Source organism: Amyelois transitella, chromosome 11 (genome assembly GCF_032362555.1).
Source record: "Amyelois transitella isolate CPQ chromosome 11, ilAmyTran1.1, whole genome shotgun sequence".
NCBI classification, from domain to species: domain Eukaryota; kingdom Metazoa; phylum Arthropoda; class Insecta; order Lepidoptera; family Pyralidae; genus Amyelois; species Amyelois transitella.
Genome location: NC_083514.1, coordinates 7,770,312 through 7,790,893, shown reverse-complemented (window position 1 = coordinate 7,790,893; position 20,582 = coordinate 7,770,312). Strand labels below are relative to the sequence as shown.

Below are 20,582 nucleotides of genomic sequence, written 5' to 3'. Positions count from 1 at the left end.
AAATGTTATCAACTTATATTTAATTCACATAAAATGTCCATGTTAATTAAGAATGTGCTATAACATAATTTAAGATTTTATTTCGTAGACATAAAGGTTGAAAACTTGGATGGTTCAATACTGATGACTGTACAAAAGCGTAGTCTTTCATGCGAGAATTCGGTTTTTTTGTGAAATAAAAAAAGCACCAAAAATATCAACAGAATTTCGAACCATCAACAAACATTCACAGGTGGAGTTTTAATGGAAAAGCTAAACAGACAGATCTTTTTTTTTCATAAAATTAATTGTTTGTAAACGGCACGGTAACGTTTGAAACCATATGATTTGCGGCCGATTTATTTTTAAAATATATTGCACAAAAATTCAAGTAACAAATGAATAAATCATAAAAACAAAAAAGTAGTACGTAGACATTACCAGAATGTAATTTTTTTCAATTAAATTATAGCACATGAGCATGACAATATTACTTTAGGCTATCAATTGTTATTAGCCATTCAGCTGAACGTATATAACCTTCTAGTTTTTCCGTGACTATTAGTTCTGTCTACCTAAGAATAAAAAATAATATTTGTATCGATGTATAACAATTCCCACGTCATGTAATAGATTTTTATTTATTAATTACTCTTTTTTTTGAACAACCTGTACACAACCAAAAACGAAAAACCAGCGCATCGGTAAAAAAAATTGTATAAGCGACCACAGTCGTTATCTAGGGGGTTTAGGGTGAAGCGAACGAGGTACGCCAACCGATGGCAATTTTTATCTCACCCTGGCAATTGCAGGTTTTCCCCGGTGTTTATCGGAAACTACACTTTCGCCCTAATAAATTGGCATAACAGAAGATTGGTAGATTTACAGTTAATTGGTTCGTTTTACGTTGGTCCGTAAATAAAGAAGAGTAAGAAAGAAAGCGTAAGAAATGTGATTGAGTGAATTTTTGTAAAAATTTGCACGAATATTTGAACTAAAGAATACGTGACGGGGTACGTGGCCGAGAGAGCTTAATTGAAGCTTTTTCTGAGTCATGTCTAATGTACATGAGTACTTGAGTGCTAACTGATGCTCTTACTGAGATAGATCATCGTGAGTAATTCAGACAATTGGATACGTAACCATGATCCAATATGAGTTAGGTTTCTCTACAAATTATCATTCATTGATACGACTACGATACGTTGGTATAATAGCAATGTTCTTATGTTATTTTCCTAATAAAAAACAAAGGAAAAAGAAACAAAAATCTTTTCCTTGTGATTTACTAACGATAATAAGATAGGAGGTAATTCTATTAGCGAATCCACTCGATACGTAATTGTATTCCTTCTAATGTTTCTGGAGATCAATGGGTAAAATAATAAATACTTCCTGCGGAGTCATTCGGAGGAGTTAGTTATATTTGTAGGTTATTATATTATTTTATTTCTATTGGTAATATTTATTATACTAGCTTCCTATAATATTTTATGTGTATTCTTCGATCAACTAGTTGTTTATAGTACGTCAATGTGTGTATTATATTATTTCAATGTGTAAGTTATTTATAATTTAGTCTTTTATCAAATATGAAGGTATTAATGATATATAATTTAATATTATACTTAGATATTGCCTGATTTTGATGAATAATTAAGTTGTAAAAAAACTAGTAATATTTTAAGTTAACGTATTCGAGTTACACTTTCCACTTAAAATTGAATACATCCCCAACTTTTGTAAAAGCGAGCCTACTTTGAATAGATCGTATATGGTTACAGTAACACAATACTGGAATTTGTGAAAGTAAACGGAATGAGGTTGGAAAGGCTTTGTTTGCTAAGCCATTCATTCATATGCGGTTTCCTTGAATTCGTTCCTTGTTGTACTGTGGCTTGAAAATTCTGTAGTAATCAATTTTATAGAACAGAATTTAGAAAAGTTCATAAGTAGCGATTACCTGTTTTGCGTGAAACGTAAAATTTTGCATTGTCTTCTTTCTCCCGGTATTTATCTGAAAAGAGGCCCGAGAGCGTCTTTTTGTACAAATCGACTATAATCTGTCCTCCGCAACCTTTGTAGGGGTAACCGTAATTTAACCTATAAAAGACCATGGCAAAAGCTTAAGATGAATGTGCTATCGCCTAAGCGTTCACATATTCATTCATTTTCATATAATCACGGTCTATATCCCATGCAGGTAGACAGAGTTAACAGTCTTGAAGACTGAAATGCCACGTTCAGCTGGTATGGCTTTATGATGGAATTGAGATTCAAATAGTGACAGGTTGGTAGGCCATCGCCAAAAAGAATAATCCCAAGTTTAAAAGCCTATCCCTTAGTTGCCTTTTACGACATACAAATTTGTTTTTTTGTCGATGAATAAGTTAAAAAAATATTTTCATTTTCAAAATTCACATCAAATTTCTTCATTTGAAAATAAGATAACTATATTTCTTATCATCTCAATATGTACTTCATACGTCTTCCCGCTTCTTACATAGTCCGTATGTATCTGTCATCATTTATCATATCTGGTCACATGGAACCCTCTTCGGAGTCCTATTTCTTTCTAACGACACAAACTATATTTCCTATCGTCAGTCCTTCCAGATAGGGTTAAAATATTAACTTGGTTATATTTTGAAATAAATAAATTGATAGGTTTAGGTTAGGATTAAATATATGTATACCCATTTTAATTTGATGATTCGCGTTCTCAACTATATGTCACTGAAAATATTTACTAAATAATACTCTATCTTAATTTTATTTGTATCGTAAACTTAATAAAATCTCGAAAAGGGATACAAATAAACGGGACATCTGATCTTATTCGGATTATACGATAACCTTTCAGAACTTGAACTACTCTGGAGTTTTCCTCATCGGGAATAAGGATATTTTCTGAATCGCTTGTGTGAGAGTTTGTCAATATTTGGCGATGTAATGGCACGGAGGTAAAGGTTATAAAGTTCAGCAGTTTTCTGAAGTGAAGTAATAATTTTTTTTTATCATTTTTTTTGTGCCTATGAACGAAATTTTGGATTTTCTGTGCAGTGATAACGTCCATTACATTTTTCTGATTTAAGAAATTTTCTAGAATTTATATTCTTGTAACAGTTATTTTTTATACTTTGTCTTTAGTGTGTGTAGTAAATTATAAATTTGAGAAGGTGCTCATCAGTTCATAAACTTAATAATCATGTAGGTACAAACTTATACACGCATATAGTTAACAAGCACATATCTATAGTAATGATGATTTTTGTATTTAAAAAAAAAATATTTTACAAATTTACTCTAAAAACATGCTCCAGACATCTTGTTTTTCTATATTTCGCTACGAAGAGATCCAAACATAATCTACCTATGAAAGTGGTAGTTGATTAATAACCTAAATGGTAATCAATTTCCTAATTATAAGACAAATCATAATAACGATTTAATAGTAACTTAAGTCGAAGCTTCACATTTCATAGTATATTCTAACCAGGTTACCCAGTAAGGCCAGTGGTATCAAATGCCTGAAGTAGCATGAGAACTTTAGTCTAGAATTACAAACCGCACGTCGTACGATTATACAATTAAACAACGTAATGGTCAGTTCTATTAGATTTTTTTTTAGAAATTCCAATCGGACTGATGGTAAAAGAGATTTAATATTTTTAAGATGATACAAGCAACATAAACTCAAGTAATGCTTGAGCTAGCCGGCCCTCAATCTAACTGCTCGTACGCCACGCCGCAGTGTGGCGACTTTGAAGAGTTTCTTGCATTACAACTTTGTGCGGGCCCAAGATTGGCGATGAGCTTCGGTGTCATAAAGAGAACTTTTAGGCTTGCTTGTCACTATTGTAGTATTGGAAAATTATGGCGTATCGATTATGTAGTTTTGCTCTGATAAAAATATCATTAATGGCGGCAAGAGGTCTCAAACTCAATCTGTGTGATTTCACAAATTACCAATATAATTTATATATAAAAAAAGATTTTAGTAGGATATATAATTTTTTTGGAAATTCGAACTGAAATATCTTTTAAATTCTTGAATCTTAAAATAAATGAAAGGAAAAAACAGTTGCCTTTATAGATAATTCCAGAATCGCTCATTGTTAGTTGAATGCTGCTGTTTGGCTATTGCGTGGTTTTCAATTTACTCAAACAATAGCCCTCTGATGGGTATTCCTTCTCGGGTATCCGCTTAAGCCAGATTGTGTGGTAACGTCGATGTCAGTAATAAAAGGTAATAATGTAAATTTGATTTAGATTTGTTGGTCTTGATTGAAATGTCGGCCGAACGGGTCGAATCCCTTGACGCGGAATGTTTTGCAGTAATAGGTTTATTTCTCTAATAGTTGTCGGTCGTGGCTTTACCCTTGTAATTACGTTTTCTTTGTTTTCAGATGTTTTGTTAGATTTTTCTTAAATGAACAAAAAAGGTAATGTTTTTTTAACGGACAATATCTAGTTTAGTCTGTGCATTTGTTACCTCAATAACTTTTGAGCAAGCAGCAGGGAAGTTACACTTAGTAGTGGATAATTTTGAATTATATTAAATACATGTAATGATAAGTAATAAATATGAATGGGACAGATCACACAGATTGAGTAAGCGTCGAAGTAAGTTCGAGACTTGTGTTACGATATATTAACTCAACGATACTATATTTTATAATAAATACCTATATAGATGAACATCCAAGATCTAGGCTAAATAGATAAAGATCTTAATGACCTGGCCGGGATTCGAACCCAGGACCTCCGGTGTCACAGACACAGACAAGTACACTACCGCTGCGCCACAGAGCCCGCCCATTTTCGATTGTGGCTTATTGATGTCGTCACATAATTCGATGAATATTCGGCCCTTGGTATATATTTTACTAAGTTATATTTATTTTTTATTCCTCTACATCCAGTTCACAAGTATGATTTCAGTATATAAAGGTTTCGAACCGATCATTTTTATATCCCCTTTGTTCGTGTGAAGGATCGTTTGTAACGTGCGAACGCGGGAACATCTATCTTGTTCCCGAAGTCCTACCTGACGCCCTATTGACATTTTCACAATTGCTTTTTATGGGCCATTCTCTTTTTCACTGCAGTAATGGTTGTTTCATCTGAGCTGGATATAAGTTACCTTACTTACCAGCATTTTTTCAGTTTTCTTGTAAAAGTCACATTATTATAGTTCTGAATAGTGGTTATATTTGAGGATGTATGAAGAAAGTATTCAGCTTATACAGCTTATTTGTAAGTCTAAATAATAAATATCTACTTATTTTCATGACAATTGACATTATTGCGTATTATGAATTCGCCTCTCTTTGTGTTCTCCGCCACAATGTCTCGGGGCATGGGATCCGCTTTATGTAGGTATACGTATTCAACATCAATACATTATTTGTTTTAATAAAATCCATCAAAATGAGGATTATGTTAAAAAAGTCAGATCAGGATAAATATACAGGATTGATTTATAAAGTAATCAATAACAATAAATATTCAAGCTACAAAAAGAGATGATTATCCTTACAAATCGGATAGCAAGATAAAACCACAAACACAATTTTCAAAAATCACCCATTATATTTCAGTCTTTCAGTATGCACGTGATGAGGTTCTGTGAAAATCTATTAGTGAAGGGTATTACTGGGTAGGTCACAGGATTCCTAACAATGGAAGCGATACCGGCTCTCGGTCGAATCCCAGCTTGGACATCAATGTCGAAGCGCCATTGTCTTTTATAGGCCAAGAGCTATGTTGGTGTTTCTCTGCGAAATCGAACCAAGTATGAGGAGATTCCTCGACGAATGAAAGTAACTGATATAGCAGCTCGGGTCAGCAAACTGAAGTGCCAATGGGCAGCCCAGATTTTTCGAAGAGCTGATGGTCGATGGGGTAAAAAATTTTTGAGTAGAGGTAAAGAAAGTTCAAGCCTTGTGTTATTGGACGCTTACTCAGCGATACTATTATTATACAGAAAACTCACACACTTTGTCAGAACTTTTCATTTTTATTCTGTTTATACAGAAATTTAAAAGAAAATATTTACATGCTCTTAGTCTATTTAGGGTTTTCCTGTACAAAGCGTGTGACTACCTCGATTCGAGTCGTAATTAGAATCTGACGATCCGGTTAACTGAAACCAGGACGGAAGTAAATCTATCTAACATAACATTAGGACATAGTTCAATCTCTTATTAAAACAAAAACTTGTAACGAATACAAAACTAGTCAAGATCTGCGCCACCGGACATAGGAAAATTAAGCCCTAGGGATACAGTAACCTTAGAACTAAAACCTAGCGTAAAATTTAGGACGGAAAAGACGCCTACTGATCAAGGGGCTGTTAACTATTTAAAGAGATTGTAGAGACCGTCTTCAAATTATTCAATTATATTTTAATTATTCCCAAAAGTTATGTTCGATTTAGAAAAAAGATTTATGTAAGTTTTTTTATAAGGACTTACAATGAGGTCGATGTATTAAAAGTTGCGTGTATACCCTACAGATTTCACTCCTATATTTTTATATGATTTTTATATGCATTATTTTCACTGAACTGAACAAAAGAAGGTAAATCACTTAAGTTAGCTATATTTGGCAAAATTTGTTAATATGACAGTAAAATGTTTGCTAGAAAAATATGATCTAATGCAATTCTAGGACTTAGTGTCTGCTCTTATATAGATAAAACTCCATAATCAAAATACACCCAGGCCAATAAGAGAAAATTCGTATCCCATCATGCTCTGGCCGGGATTCGAACCCTACCTCGGGTGTCACAGCCAAGCGTACTACTGCTGCGCAACAAAGGCTGTCATTATAATGTTAATAAATTGATGTATCATCGAAAATGTGGCAGTGACTTATGGTAATCTTTTCTTCGTTTCAGATATATGACACTACAGACAACACGCGCCAGAAAAAATGGTCATCGAAATTAAAACTCAACACATCTGGAAGCACGAAGTCATCCGAAAGGTCTCCGGAGAGTTCATATATGTATGGGACTATAGGGCCTGGTGGATCAGCGCTTTCTAAATCAATGAAATATGCTGAGACTTGGCTCTACGGGTCGGTTCGGACCCAAACTCCTCCTATCAGACCCAGCGTCTTTTCTGCTTATCCAGAAGTCTCTGGTCCTGTTCTAATAAGCACTCCACAAAAGCCGCAACCACACAACTATGCTGTTATATTATGTTCCTGTCCTGAGTATCTAAACGGTACCAAGAAAACCAGTTCAACCAAAGTCAGTATATGTAAGAAATGCAAAGGATCTCGTTTGCCATTGACGATTGCTGACAGCCCACGTCTTTTAGTAGGTGGTACAGTTAGAGGACCTCAAGTGAGTCGAGATGCCGGAATACTCAGAGCAGGGACAGTAAGAGTCCAAAGTTCAAAGTCACGACCTTCTATTCTCAAACCAAATGGAGAAGCGGATCCTTACGATTTGATGCGACGAAGCAGACTAGCACCTCCTCATGAAGCTCGAATTGGAAGTCAGTTTTCAACAACACGTTCAAGAGCTAAAAGTATTAGTCCGTGTCGAATAAAAAGTAAAAGACCTAGCCCTGAAACGCTAAGAAAAAGTAGAAGTAAGTCTGTGAGTAGAGTTAATGAAATATGGATTGAAGAGGAAGAGAATACAATTGACTCAAAAAAATCAATATTATCATGTGACATTAATCCATATGACTTAGTAAAAGCTGAAGGTAATTTTAAGTCAATGGCAGAAATTGAATTTGATGATGATTATGGTGATATTTTTCAAAAGTCTTTAAAAAATTGCAATGGTAGACAAATATCCAAATCAAAATCAGATTCTAATGTCAAAGCTATTAATGGACAACGGATCAGAATTTCTGATGAAATCAAATCATGCACAGTAGAAGAAGTTACAGTTTATGACCCCGTTAATTATGATCTCAAAAAATATGAACACAAATCAAAAGAAACTTCTCCTGTTTCTTTACCAAATATTAAAAATGAAAATAAGAAATCACTTTCGTTAGGTAAGACTTCTGGTAAAAAAATATTAAATATAACCACGGCAAATCGTACAAAACAAAAAAGTATTTCGCCTAAACGTCCACCGAGACGAATACGAAATGTCAACAAAACAGATGACGACAGTGAGAGCGATAACCAACGTCTGCCAGAAAAGAGTTTCAGTAAAAGAATTGAAAGTTCGAGAAGCTATAATAAATATAAAAGTCAAAACACAGACACTATCAAATCTATTCTGAAAAAGCCAAGAAACAGTAATATGAGCGATACTTTCACAAAAACAGAAACATCTGATGATTCATTTGAATCCAAAAGAATAAATTCCTCACAATTTTACTTACCTAAGCCTAAGGATAAATATGCGACACAAAATATTTATCAACGCAAGCGTGTACAGTTTCTAGTTGAGAAAGAAGAAACTAGGGTAATATATACTGCAGAGCTTAACCTGGATCAAAAAACCATAACACAAGTAACTGAAAACATTAATGTATTGGAAGCCGAAGAAGATATCACCGCTCAAGGAGATGTTGTGAGCAACAGTCTTATTCAAATAGATAGTAATGATTTGACGGAGCTTATTAACCAAGAATTTAAACCTGATGCGGGAATTTACGAAGATGTTCAAGTTAACAATTCACTGGAAACATCTGTTGATGACAATAATCAGTCAGTATCCGAAAATATTGGCACAATTATTGCCGAAGCTAATGTAAATAGTACTCCAGGTATGTATGAATTATCGGACATTTAAATATTGTTACGTCACCAGTTATTTAAATATCTACGATAACGGAGCTTTTTAGTGTTAGATATATTCGTACTTTTGCCCATAAGAAGGATAACGAGCTTTTTCAATAAATGCACGATATTGCAATATCTATAGGGTAATTCACTATTGTATATTATATTATAAGTTATTTTATTAATAAGATAAATGCTTTGTTTTATCACTAAAAAAAGATGTTGAGTATAATACAAAATATATATCAGAAAAAAAATTTGGTAAATTAACATATAAATTTTTAATTTCAGATAATGACATACCAAAAATACCGGTAATATTGCGTCGTTCTGAATCAGAGCGCGTTACTTCTACTATTTCAGTATCACCACCAAAATTTTTGGATACCATGGCTTTACGACCTAAAACTAAACACGGCCATACAAGTCAAGTCTTTTTAACGTCAAATAATGAAACAGAGCAATTTGAAACAGAGACGTACTTGAAGGAAAAAATTAAGAAGCAGCAAAATTTTATTAACGAAGAGAAAGAAGATTGCAGCAATTCGCTGCAAAAGTATTGCAATGATAAAATAGAATCAGGAAATCTAAGTGACAGTAGTGATATAACGAGAACCATTTTAAATGATCTACGTCGAGGTATTATAGAATCTCCTGAACCACCTCCAAGACTAAAGTCCAAGGAACGATCGAAGTCAAAAAAGCACAACTACGTTAAAACACGTTTTGTTCGTAATAACTCCATGAGTTCTACGAGCGACGAATGGTCTGACGCAAATGATTATGAACAAAAGACAATTTTAAGAGTAAAACAATTTGATTCAGATGAAACGGATAATCAAAAAGAGGCAACTAGTGTAATGAAATTTACACAAAATGAACCCAGAAAAACATCAATACAAATAAATGGAAATGAATGTTATTCTACCATGAATGTGAATAATGATACACCTATTTACTTGTCATCTGTGGTTGTAAATGACGATTTTGGAAATACTTGCAACACCTACCAAACAGGTACCACAGTTACAATTAGTGTAGGCACTCCCCAAAAAGAAATTAAAAAATCGAAAAGTCAGATTTATATAGGAGCAGTACTCTCGGAAGGAGAGAGAAAAGAAGACATAAACACATATGAAGAGTATTGTAATGACATTAATAAATTGAAAACAAGTAACAGTTCCGGAGATTTGTCGACAATTCTTGGTAATCCTGTTGAAGCGGTGAGACTTAATTTAATACCACATGTATGTGGTAAAACAGATGATCATTATTCTAATCAAGACGAGCAGCACAAATCAAATACAAATGATAACAATAAAGGAGATAAAAGTAACTTTGTCACAAAAATTTTTGATGATCCCTTCTTTGGCCATTTAGCTGAAGGTTTAGAAGCAGATTTGGTTAAGAGACTAATTGAAAACTCTTTGATAAAACTTCAAGAAACAAAACATCAAGGATCGGAAGATAACAGTAACGAAGTAGAAAAGCTAATAGAGTGTTCACTGAAAAATATGAAAGCGGAAATGCAGAAAAGTGAAAGTACGAACAATGATAACCAACAAATAAATGAAGCCAACACGGTAAATGGTGACCTTAACAAAGCGGAAGAAACCGATAGTAATATAAATCAAGAGCATGAGCATGACGACATTGGAAGCTCTGCTCCCTATGAAAGTATGGAGTATGAGACTGGGGCTATGGGATTATTTTCAGACCTCGAACCAATGTCTGACTGTTACAATGCGTCAGCTAGTGAGTTATCTACTGAAGATGACACCAATTCTACACGGTCAAAATTTTATCAGATGTTGGTAGACGCTGCCATGTGTGATATCGAAATAGCGAATAACACCGATGATGATCACCATTATGAATCTATTCGACTTAATGCAGATCCAATTTATGAAGAAATTGGTGATATGCCACCGCCTTTGCCATCCAACCCTCCACCAAATTCCTTACTTATTTTAGATGATGAGAAACGGAGTGGTTCTCGATCAATATTTGAAGGTGCTTCAAAGTATGATATTTTGTCATATTTGGTAGATGCTAAAGAAAGAGGCATTGATGATGAAGAAACGTATGTTACTAGTTATGTCAATGGCAATGATTCCTCTACGTTACTAGACACATCAAAAGATAAGAGTATGGCTAATGCAATTAACGCACATTTGAGCAGCAATACCAGCCAATTATCAAATGCTTCAGATTCTAGTGAAGATAATTCTCTTATTATTAACCACGAATCGTTGGAGAAATCTGTAGTTTGTAAAAAAACTTCTGCTGAGATTGAAAGAAATGATTCAGGTGTAGGTTCAGAAACAAGTAAATCTTCAAGAAGCAGATTGCAGGGGAAAAGTTCACCCTGCGGCACGATTATTGATAAGGACACTCCAATACATCTTTGCGAAGACTGTGATTCAGCTGTTGAAACTCAAATTACAGATCAAGGTAGAAAAAAAATCTTATTAAAATTCGATAAATATTTATGCAATACATTTCTTCATGCAATTTTAATAAAAATAATAATGTTCTTAAATATTTTAGGTACAATATATGCTCCTTTAGTATGTCGAAAATGTGCAAAGAAGAGGGCGGAAAGAAAGGAAATCCTCACAGAAATTGTTGAGACTGAAGAAAAATATGGGCGAGATTTACAAATTATTTTGGAAGAATTTTACAAGCCCATGTTGGTAGCTGGACTTTTGACACAAGAACAACTAAGTGCAATATTTTTAAATGTAGAGGAATTGATTGAAAATAATCAAGTTTTATCTGAAAAGTTACGTGACGCCCTTGAAATTGCTGTCGAACAAGGAGATGAGGTAATACTAAACTTTTTTTCAAGCTATATTTTTGTACAATGTATATGATGTTGAAAGTCAGACAATATGTGGCATGTGGTTCGCGGCACTTTTGAATAGGAACAATCCATTCCCTTTCTCATGGATATCGTAGGGAAACAAAACGGCTTAGGGAAAGGCTAAAAACTTGGAAATCTTCTTTAAGGCAATGGGCTAGCAACCTGTTCCTATCTAAATTTCCATCATCATTAAGTCCCACAGCGGGATATGACCTTACAGTCTTTTTAAGATCGGGGGGTCTGTCTATTTGGTAGGAGATAAAGATATGACTATAGACATATATAAACTATATACATGTGTATGTCTTAGAAAATCGTGGACTAGTCTGAAAAGTCGAAACTACAACTCAATGTCATACTTTACACATTTTTCTAAATTTTCAGGATCTTTTAACTGTAAATGTTGGTAAGATCCTTCTGGAGTGCTCAGGCATGCTCACAGCATTCCAGTCGTACTGCGTCAAACAAGCGGGCGCAGCTCTCCTGCTTGCGGGCCTTGAGAAGGAGAAGGAACTGCTGAGGATATTCTTACGCGTCTCGCAGATGGAAAACACCGTCTTGAGGCGGATGAATCTTAACTCATTTCTCATGGTAATTGTTATGATTTTCTTTCAATATTATTTTTTCGATGTCTCTTATTCGAACATGTTTGGACGTAGACAATATATTTTTTATACTATTTTCATAACGTTATTTAGTACTAGATTCATGTCCTTTTATCAGTCAGTATACCAGTTCTATCATAACACCACCCATGGCTCTACCAGCTATATGAGCCGAAACATAAAAGCAATGCATTTCTTTCCCATTTACTCTCACAGCTCACCTTTTCTTGACTTTTAAGGGACACTTAAGAGATTTTGATGAGTCATCATTCTGATGAAACATTTGCAACAATTCCAGGTGCCAGTACAACGCGTGACAAAATATCCCCTCCTTCTCTCGCGATTATATCGAGCTACAGCGGCTTGCGCGACTGAACGCGAAGATGTTCGAGCAGCGCAACGCTGTGTAGAATCAAGACTTGAAGAGATCAATTCTGCGGCTGCAGCAGCGGCTGCTGCGGCAAGAGACGTGCCACTGTGGCGCCGCTTGGCAGTCGCTAGAAGAACTGCTCATGATTTACATGTCGCTGATATAAGGCTGAGAAAGATGGCCGTCGACGTTCTAGATTGGAATCATGATGATGCCAGGTCAGTAGTTTTTGTGGTAGATTATGCGCATTTCTTTTGAGCTTTGGTCTGTGCTAAAACATATATAACACGATTGAATTTGTAGCTAGCCTCCAAAGCTGTACAAAATGTAAAATAACTAGCTTATTTATCTTTAAAAATTTTACTAAATTACATGATCTGCAGAAGGATTAGAATAAAAGTGGAAGAATCTGGCAGTAGTCTGTTAAACATAAATTTTACTTTAGGCTACTTTAATACCAGCTTCTATTTTATCTTATACACGTTGGTAAGTATAATTGTACAGAGACCCAGTTTTAACAAAATTGTTTCAACAGGATGTCTAATCTGTTTTAATAGGAAATAAACATTCAGCTCTTTGTACAATTCGAGAAGTAAAGGGAATCGTAGTCGCAACATCTCCGCTATTGGTGGATGGGACAAATGATCCCATTACTAGAACCATTGCGAACCGCAGGTTTTTTGTTTGGTCTAAGTGACAAAATGATAGTTATTTGTAGACTGATCTACTATAAATATTATTAATGTTTTAATCAGGACTATTTCGTCACATCTTTTTGAGGTAATTTTCATTATAGCAGATGAAAATAAAAATCAAGAATAGAAATATAAAATACTACCTGTTGCCCGCGACTTCGTTCGCGTAAAGTTCGAGTTGAATCTTAAACATACAGTCAGATACAGACCGACAGACAAAAAATGTAAAAACAAAATTCTCTATCCGTTTCAGTCAAAATATTGAATGTACAGACAAAATATTTTTACCGTTTTATTATATGTAATAATTTGATTTTCAATTTTTTTAAATAAAATACTAAAACAACACAAAAAAAATATTTTTATTAAAAAACAATATGTTGTTTTTGTTGGGACTCGAACTTGGACCGCCAACTCCACAGTCTCACGCGGTAACCACTGGACCATCGAAGCCGTTGCGATGGTGTCGAAATTAAAGTAGACTACATACATATGGTCACTTCTATATCCCTTGCGGGGTAGACAGAGCCAACAGGCTTGAAAAGACTGAATGGACACGTTCAGCTATTTGGTTTAATGATAGAATTGCGATTCAAATAGTGATAGGTTGCTCGCCCATCGCCTAAAAAAGAATCCCAAGTTTGTAAGCCTATCCCTTAGTCGCCTTTCACTTATATTTATATGTTATAGGTATTATGCTGTCGTTCAATGATAAATGACTTGAAATTTTAAGTTTCGTAACTTATTTGCAGGCAAACTCATGCCTTGAATTCATTCAAATGTCGATAATTCAAATGACTTTTTTTTTAAGTGAACCGATTTTGATGAAACAAACTTTAAATGTTATTCTGAGTCAAAACAAAGCAATTGGAGAAAGTTTCAAGTAAATCGGTTTAGTACTTTCGGAGATAATCGTGATCATACATACAGACAGACAAGAAATTAAAAAAAAATATTTTTGCTTTCTATTATTCATTCTAAGTGTCCCTCTATCCATTTCAGTCAAAAATAATAAATGTACAGACAAAATATTTTTACTATTTTATTATATGTATAGAATAGATGTATAGATGTTAATAATAGAAATAAAATTATGAAGTTAAAGGTTAAAAACTTCACAGTTACCTTTACATGGATGACTTTTAATTTCCTGGCTTCCTTAAAAAAATTTTTTGCTTGTAGATTTGAAATATTTTCTCTTCCCACGGTTGTCTTTTTAGGTCATTAGACATTCACTCACTGCAGTGGAAAGCTAATTGCCAAGTAAAAATGTTTATATAACTTCACTATATCGGTTCACTCACAGTTACAACAAACCCAACCACAATACCCAGCTAAAAAATAGAATAATTCAAACGATCGCATCATCTTACCATTTGGGCCACAAACTTGATAATCGCCGTTTAGTACCAGAAATGGCACTGGGAGCTATTCCCGAGGGCTCTTTACAGCTCTCGAGCTATACAAACACCAGTAATTATATGAAAAAGGAAATAACGTTTGAAAACTCGTATGGCTCAAAAATTTTGTATTTACAGCATTTCTTTCAATATTTAACAGCATAATATTTTAGTCTTTCGTATTGTTTTATATTAAAGTATGAAATATTTTGGATTTATAGTTAAACTCCGTAAAGGCCTGCAGGTAGGAAGGTGCGTATAAAAATGTTTCCGAAATATGAGTAATTTGAAAGACTATGAAAAATAAACTTTATATGAGAAAAATTAATCCAACGTTATTACCCAAAATTCTACGCAAAATTCATCACACGACTGCGGTGCTCAAAATGAAACGTGACGTCATTCATTAATATGGCGTACGGGCGCATCATAGACCTGTTATGAAAATAGACAATCCCAGATATATCTTAAGTTTATCTTTTTCCTCCTGGCGATAAGTCCTGGTTTCATCCTTACATCATTGTAGACCCTGAATTGCACATTTTAAATATGATTCTGGATTTGGCCAGTCGGGTTTTTACACGAAGAGAATTCGCACGAGACTTTGCCCTATATTGGATAACATTCATTTCTTGAATTATCTATATTTATGTTATCAACAAAAAAATAAAAAGAAAATCCTTTAGAATAATCGTTTAAAATAAACATAAAAAACTTGTGGATATGTTTTTTATACTTTAAAGTGATTGTAGCTTTTATTGTCAAATGCTTCCTCAGAAGTGATGCATTGAGTTTGGAGTATTCTAACTACTGCGATGTTAAAACTCATCATTTCACATTTGGACGGCCTCTGTGGCGCAGCTTGACGCTTGTCTGTGACACCGGAGGTCCCAGGTTCGAATCTCGGCCAGGTCATGATGAGAAAAGATCTTTTTCTGATTGTGCTGGGTCTAAGATGTTTATCTATATAAGAATTTAGTATAATATATAGTATCGTTGAGTTAGTATCTCGTAACACAAGTCTCGAACTTATTTCGAGGCTAACTTAATCAGTGTAATTTGTCCTGTATATATTTATTTATTTATCATTATCCTATAGTAAAAACACTTACCTATTTAGTTAGGAGATCTATGAAAGTGTCGCACAATATAGCGAACATAATGATTTTCGCTTATAAATTGAAATTAAAATTTCTATTAAACGTTAGGAATGCTCTGACATCATCTTTGTCGCATTTTTCATAATTCTTTAAGGAAAATTATAAGCTAAGAAGCGTTGACTTTTCAAATAATATGCAAATAATATTATGTCAATCTAATTTCGCTTTTAAGAGGAAGATAATTTGGTACAAATTGAATTATAATAAGGCTTCGGCAATGATTTACGACATAATTTATGTCGGGAATGTGTTGGTTGGTTTTTGATCTTGAGAGTTTTAAATGTAAAAATAGTATCGTAGATTTGGTAATTAGTTATTGCGTGAGATATCTTACTTACACAGAATATACTTCATTATTCCATTAAAACAATTCATCCTCATTTTCGAAATATACCTATCACGACACGATATTATACTATCCGTAATTTTAACGCTCAAACTTCAAGAGGTTTTTATAGTAGGTACCATGTCTAAGCCACGTCATAGCCATAGGTACAGGTGGTAAATTTTAGGCATATTATTACCAGGTAGTGGACCCTGGGCTCTGATGCAATACACCCCAGAATGTAACCTATTGTCACATGATAAGATTCAACACATTATTCATAGCTCTCATGCTGGTCTGGTGGCGAGGAATAAACAGTGTGCCAGTTGTTTCTGTTTCCGTGCAAATTGTAAAAGTCAATCAAAGAAAATGCAAACAAACTTGGGATTCCTTTTAGGCGATGGGCTAGCAACGCGTCACTATTTTAATCTCATTTCTATTTATTGATCTAAACAGCTGTACGTGGCTTTTCAGTCTTTCTTTAACTCTGTTGGCTCTGTTTGTAAGGGTACCTAAATACGTGATTATAAGAATGTACGAGTATGTTATTCACCACTGATAGCTTTGCTAATGGAATGATAACTTTCTTTCTCATAAGGTTCGCAATGGAAGGCAAGCTGCTGTTCACCCAGCCAAACGACAATAACTGGAGGAAAGGGCGTACGATTAAGCTGACTCCTATCAACGCCCTTTTGGTAACTAATGGAAAGGTACGTAATCAAATTATCCTAAGTATACTTGTCCAGTTGGGTACCAGTTTTCTTTATTAATTATCAAAGTATCATACTGAAGATTGTCTCGGCCATGCCCACTCTGGGGTAGTCACTTATTACCAAGATGCAAATGTCGGAATATTAGCAGTGAAAAAAATCCATTTGACTGTTTCCACCCACTTATCAGAAAACCATTAAATTTATGGTTAAGGTGGCCATTTAGTGGCTAGATTTTTATCTCAAGTTATATTGTTTGTCATCGTAAGTTTAAGGAACAGTTTTATCAAGATATTAATCATGAAATTTTTCAGCCAACGACTACCCACAAAACGAACGAGATACGCGAAACGCGCGAAGCGAGAGACCGCGAAGCGAGGGAAAGAGAAGGGGAAGCGTTATTCGCACGGAGCGGAGTGAGAGAGGCTGCACTTCTACTTGTGCGGGAGAAGGCGGGAAGATACACTTTGCAGAGGGAGCCACTGTTCCTCGATAGATGCGTGGTGGCAGCTGACCACGAACCGGAGCATTTCTTCGAAGTTCACGAGATTACTACGAAGGATTCTTATATTTTTAAGGTAAAGTTTCACATCACAGTATTTTATTTTTTAATACTTATAATACCAAATTTTTTACATTTTTAGTTTTAAATGTACAAAATATGATCACCACCACCACCACCATCTTTTTATATTAAACACTAAGCCATCTCTGAAATCCGATATTTTCTTTTATTTCAGTCGGAAGAAAACTCTCGAACAAGAACATGGTACCGTCAGCTGCAGTATCACGCACAGGGCGCAGGCGCATGGCGGAAACGACGGAACGCTCTAGCGAATATCATGATAAATCCTATGTTAACGAGAAATTAATTTATGATACATTTATCTTTTTCGTTGCATTCATTTTTAATTTTCAATGTTCATAGTCTAGCCCACTGGCGATAATAATATTTGACAAATTGTGGACTCGAAAATTTATTTTGTATATAAAATAAAATGTGGTGCAACTAGAAAGTAATATTTTTATTGTCTTTTAATATGAAACGGGATAAAGTAATCAATGGTGTGGTGAATTCTAAGAGTTAAATGTTACGATTATACTTACTATTGATTTATTTTACAAAATGTTCATGAAGCTATCGATTGCCGTTTTGAATTTAATGATATTTTAAACATAAGACAAATTCAAATTAAAATGCATTTCATATTTATATTTATAAAATATTATATTATTCATATCTATCATCCGCGTATTCATCAAGATTATGAGTCAAAAAAGAAAAATCATAATATTTTTAAGCAATTTGATTTTGATAACCGTCGAATCAGAAATCCAAATTTAAGCCATGATAAAATAATTTTTTCGTGTATTTTCCGTAATCTGCGAGCATTGTAAGCATCTGTCAACAGTTATCTTCTCCGTGTTATATTAATTTGTAAATATATAAAACATCCTGCCACTAGTTTTAGTTGTAGCTTTACACCAAAATATAGTTTTCCATTAACATTGTGCCCTAATTATTGTATTAACATCATAGCTTAAGAAATATGTCTTGTACATAATTTAATTTCATAGCTGTGATAAACTACTCTCTTTGAAGAGAATGATTGTAAAGAAGCATGATTTATATAATATATCTCACTTCATTTCTATTTTTTCAATATATGTTATAATATAGACGAAATATGACGTAACTTGGTCTATTCTAAACTTATAGTGATAAATAAAATACTTATAATCATAATTTACTGACTAGTCTTAAGAATTTTCTGTAATAAAATCTACTTATTTAAAAAAAAACAATACTATAATACTTATATAAAAATGTAATGTATTTATTATATGTATCATTTTAGAGTAAGTTAAAATTGATGTTTAGTAATAATTCTATTTCACCTTCGATTATTTTATTTGTTGTGTAATTATTAGATGTGAGGAATGGAAATAAATAAATAATATGATAGTCTTTGTTATTCTATATTCCTTACTCTATATTTTCTATGAAACTATACTAATAAATGCAGACCGCATACAAAATATCAGAGAGTTACATCACAGAGATTATTTTGTGAATATCTATTGTACTCGTATGTTTGTTATCCACGCATGAACGTGAACCTTTGGATATTTTTTAAGTCCTTAAGGTGTGTTTTAATTTACTTTATATCTCATACATACAAACAAAACAATGTGTAGGTATACCAAAGGCCCAATTCATTTAAAATAACCTAACATCAGAGTAATCAGGCGCAAACTCATATCGTGTGTCTTATCCTTCAAAATATAATAATTATGGTGTTCCTAATATATTCGTTACTCCGAGTTCGTCGACGGGTAAATGGCAGAACTAATTATAACGCCTTTCGGCTTATTCGTAACGTTTCTTTAAACGTATCGATTTTAGCAAATATGTGTGTGGATTCATTCCGATGTAAATAAATAATAATGGCTAAGGCTAATAGACATGGAATATTCTTGTAGACGATGGGCTAACAACCTGTCACTATTTTAATTTCATTTTTTTCATTAAGACACAGCTGAAGTGGCCTTTTAATCTTTTCAGGATTGTTGGTTCTGTATTAACAAGGGTTGTGGGTGCAGTGTTGCGTCGCGTCTTGTCTCGCCATTATATTTTTTACCTCAAGATCAATAAATTGATGAACCTTTAAAGCTCTGGTCGGCTCATGTATGGAGTACTGCTCACAATTATTGTATGAATCTGCTCGAATTCCGCTCTCAGCCCCGAAAGCCATCCACAGTCGTGCCAAATGATGAGCTGCTACAGCTGGTCGGCATTGATTTTCACATCATCGTGTCGTTATCGTGTCGTAAACACTAAACGTATCTTCCATAATATTGTCTCATCCGATCGTTTGCTCTGCAGAAATGTCTAATAAACGGCAAATCAATGCGATGGATGGCATGTACCCTCGTATATTACTTTTGAGAGTAACTGAAGGGAATGAATGAAATTCGATGGTTATTACAATTTTGAAATCAATTTCACGAAGATAGAAGATGATGAAAAATGAAGGCGCTAATATGGAAAATGTGTTAGTCTAATTAATCAAGACAAAGGAATACAAATAATTTATATTTTCCATAAACTGGCTTATTAATTAAGCACTATTTCTGTAGGCGACTCATAAGTTAGGTAGGCCTATGTGTATTTGTATATTATGGGCGTGACTAGATGCAACGGTTAAAATACCTTCTTGAATGGAAGTATGGATAAAATAGTAAAATTTAATTGCACTTTGTGGCATTTATTTAAATTGACTAGTTATCCTAAATGCCCAAACTTTACTCGTAAAATACTTAATCATAAACCAACTAACTCATTCATAGTTTTACGAATCAAACCTCGCCTGATTTCGTGAAATATGATAAAGAGTCGCTCTTATTTCTTAAACATTAAGGTCTATTTCTCTGTGTAAACGTAAGTTCAAATGAGTAAAATAATATTGCGAAATGACACGGAAGAGACAAGTTTCTAATTACGCGTTTCAAAGTTTATTAGTTTGAAGTGTTCGGTTGTAAAATAATGAAAGTACAAAATGAACAATCTATGTTAAAACTATGAAAGGACTCAGGTCCAGCTTAACGCTATTGCACATATCAGGATACTCTTGGTGTCTCTGAACCGTATTTGTAATTTATTTTAAAGAAATGTAATGTCGCTAAAATGCACTTCTGGTAAGTTTAA

General features: G+C 33.9%; 1 protein-coding gene across 1 annotated transcript in view; it reads left to right on the top strand.

Annotated features, from left to right (window-relative positions):
- Window positions 1-18,795, top strand: part of LOC106135118 (uncharacterized) — a 157,257-nt gene extending 138,462 nt beyond the window's left edge. Inside the window, exons 4-11 of the mRNA XM_060946504.1 lie at window positions 6,884-8,726; window positions 9,034-11,196; window positions 11,293-11,570; window positions 11,993-12,199; window positions 12,512-12,801; window positions 16,762-16,873; window positions 17,188-17,451; window positions 17,614-18,795. Of these exons, the coding sequence (XP_060802487.1) occupies window positions 6,884-8,726; window positions 9,034-11,196; window positions 11,293-11,570; window positions 11,993-12,199; window positions 12,512-12,801; window positions 16,762-16,873; window positions 17,188-17,451; window positions 17,614-17,745 (5,289 nt within the window). The 3' untranslated portion in view covers window positions 17,746-18,795. The remainder of the gene's footprint in view (window positions 1-6,883; window positions 8,727-9,033; window positions 11,197-11,292; window positions 11,571-11,992; window positions 12,200-12,511; window positions 12,802-16,761; window positions 16,874-17,187; window positions 17,452-17,613) is intronic.
- The last annotated feature ends 1,787 nt before the right edge of the window (window positions 18,796-20,582 follow it).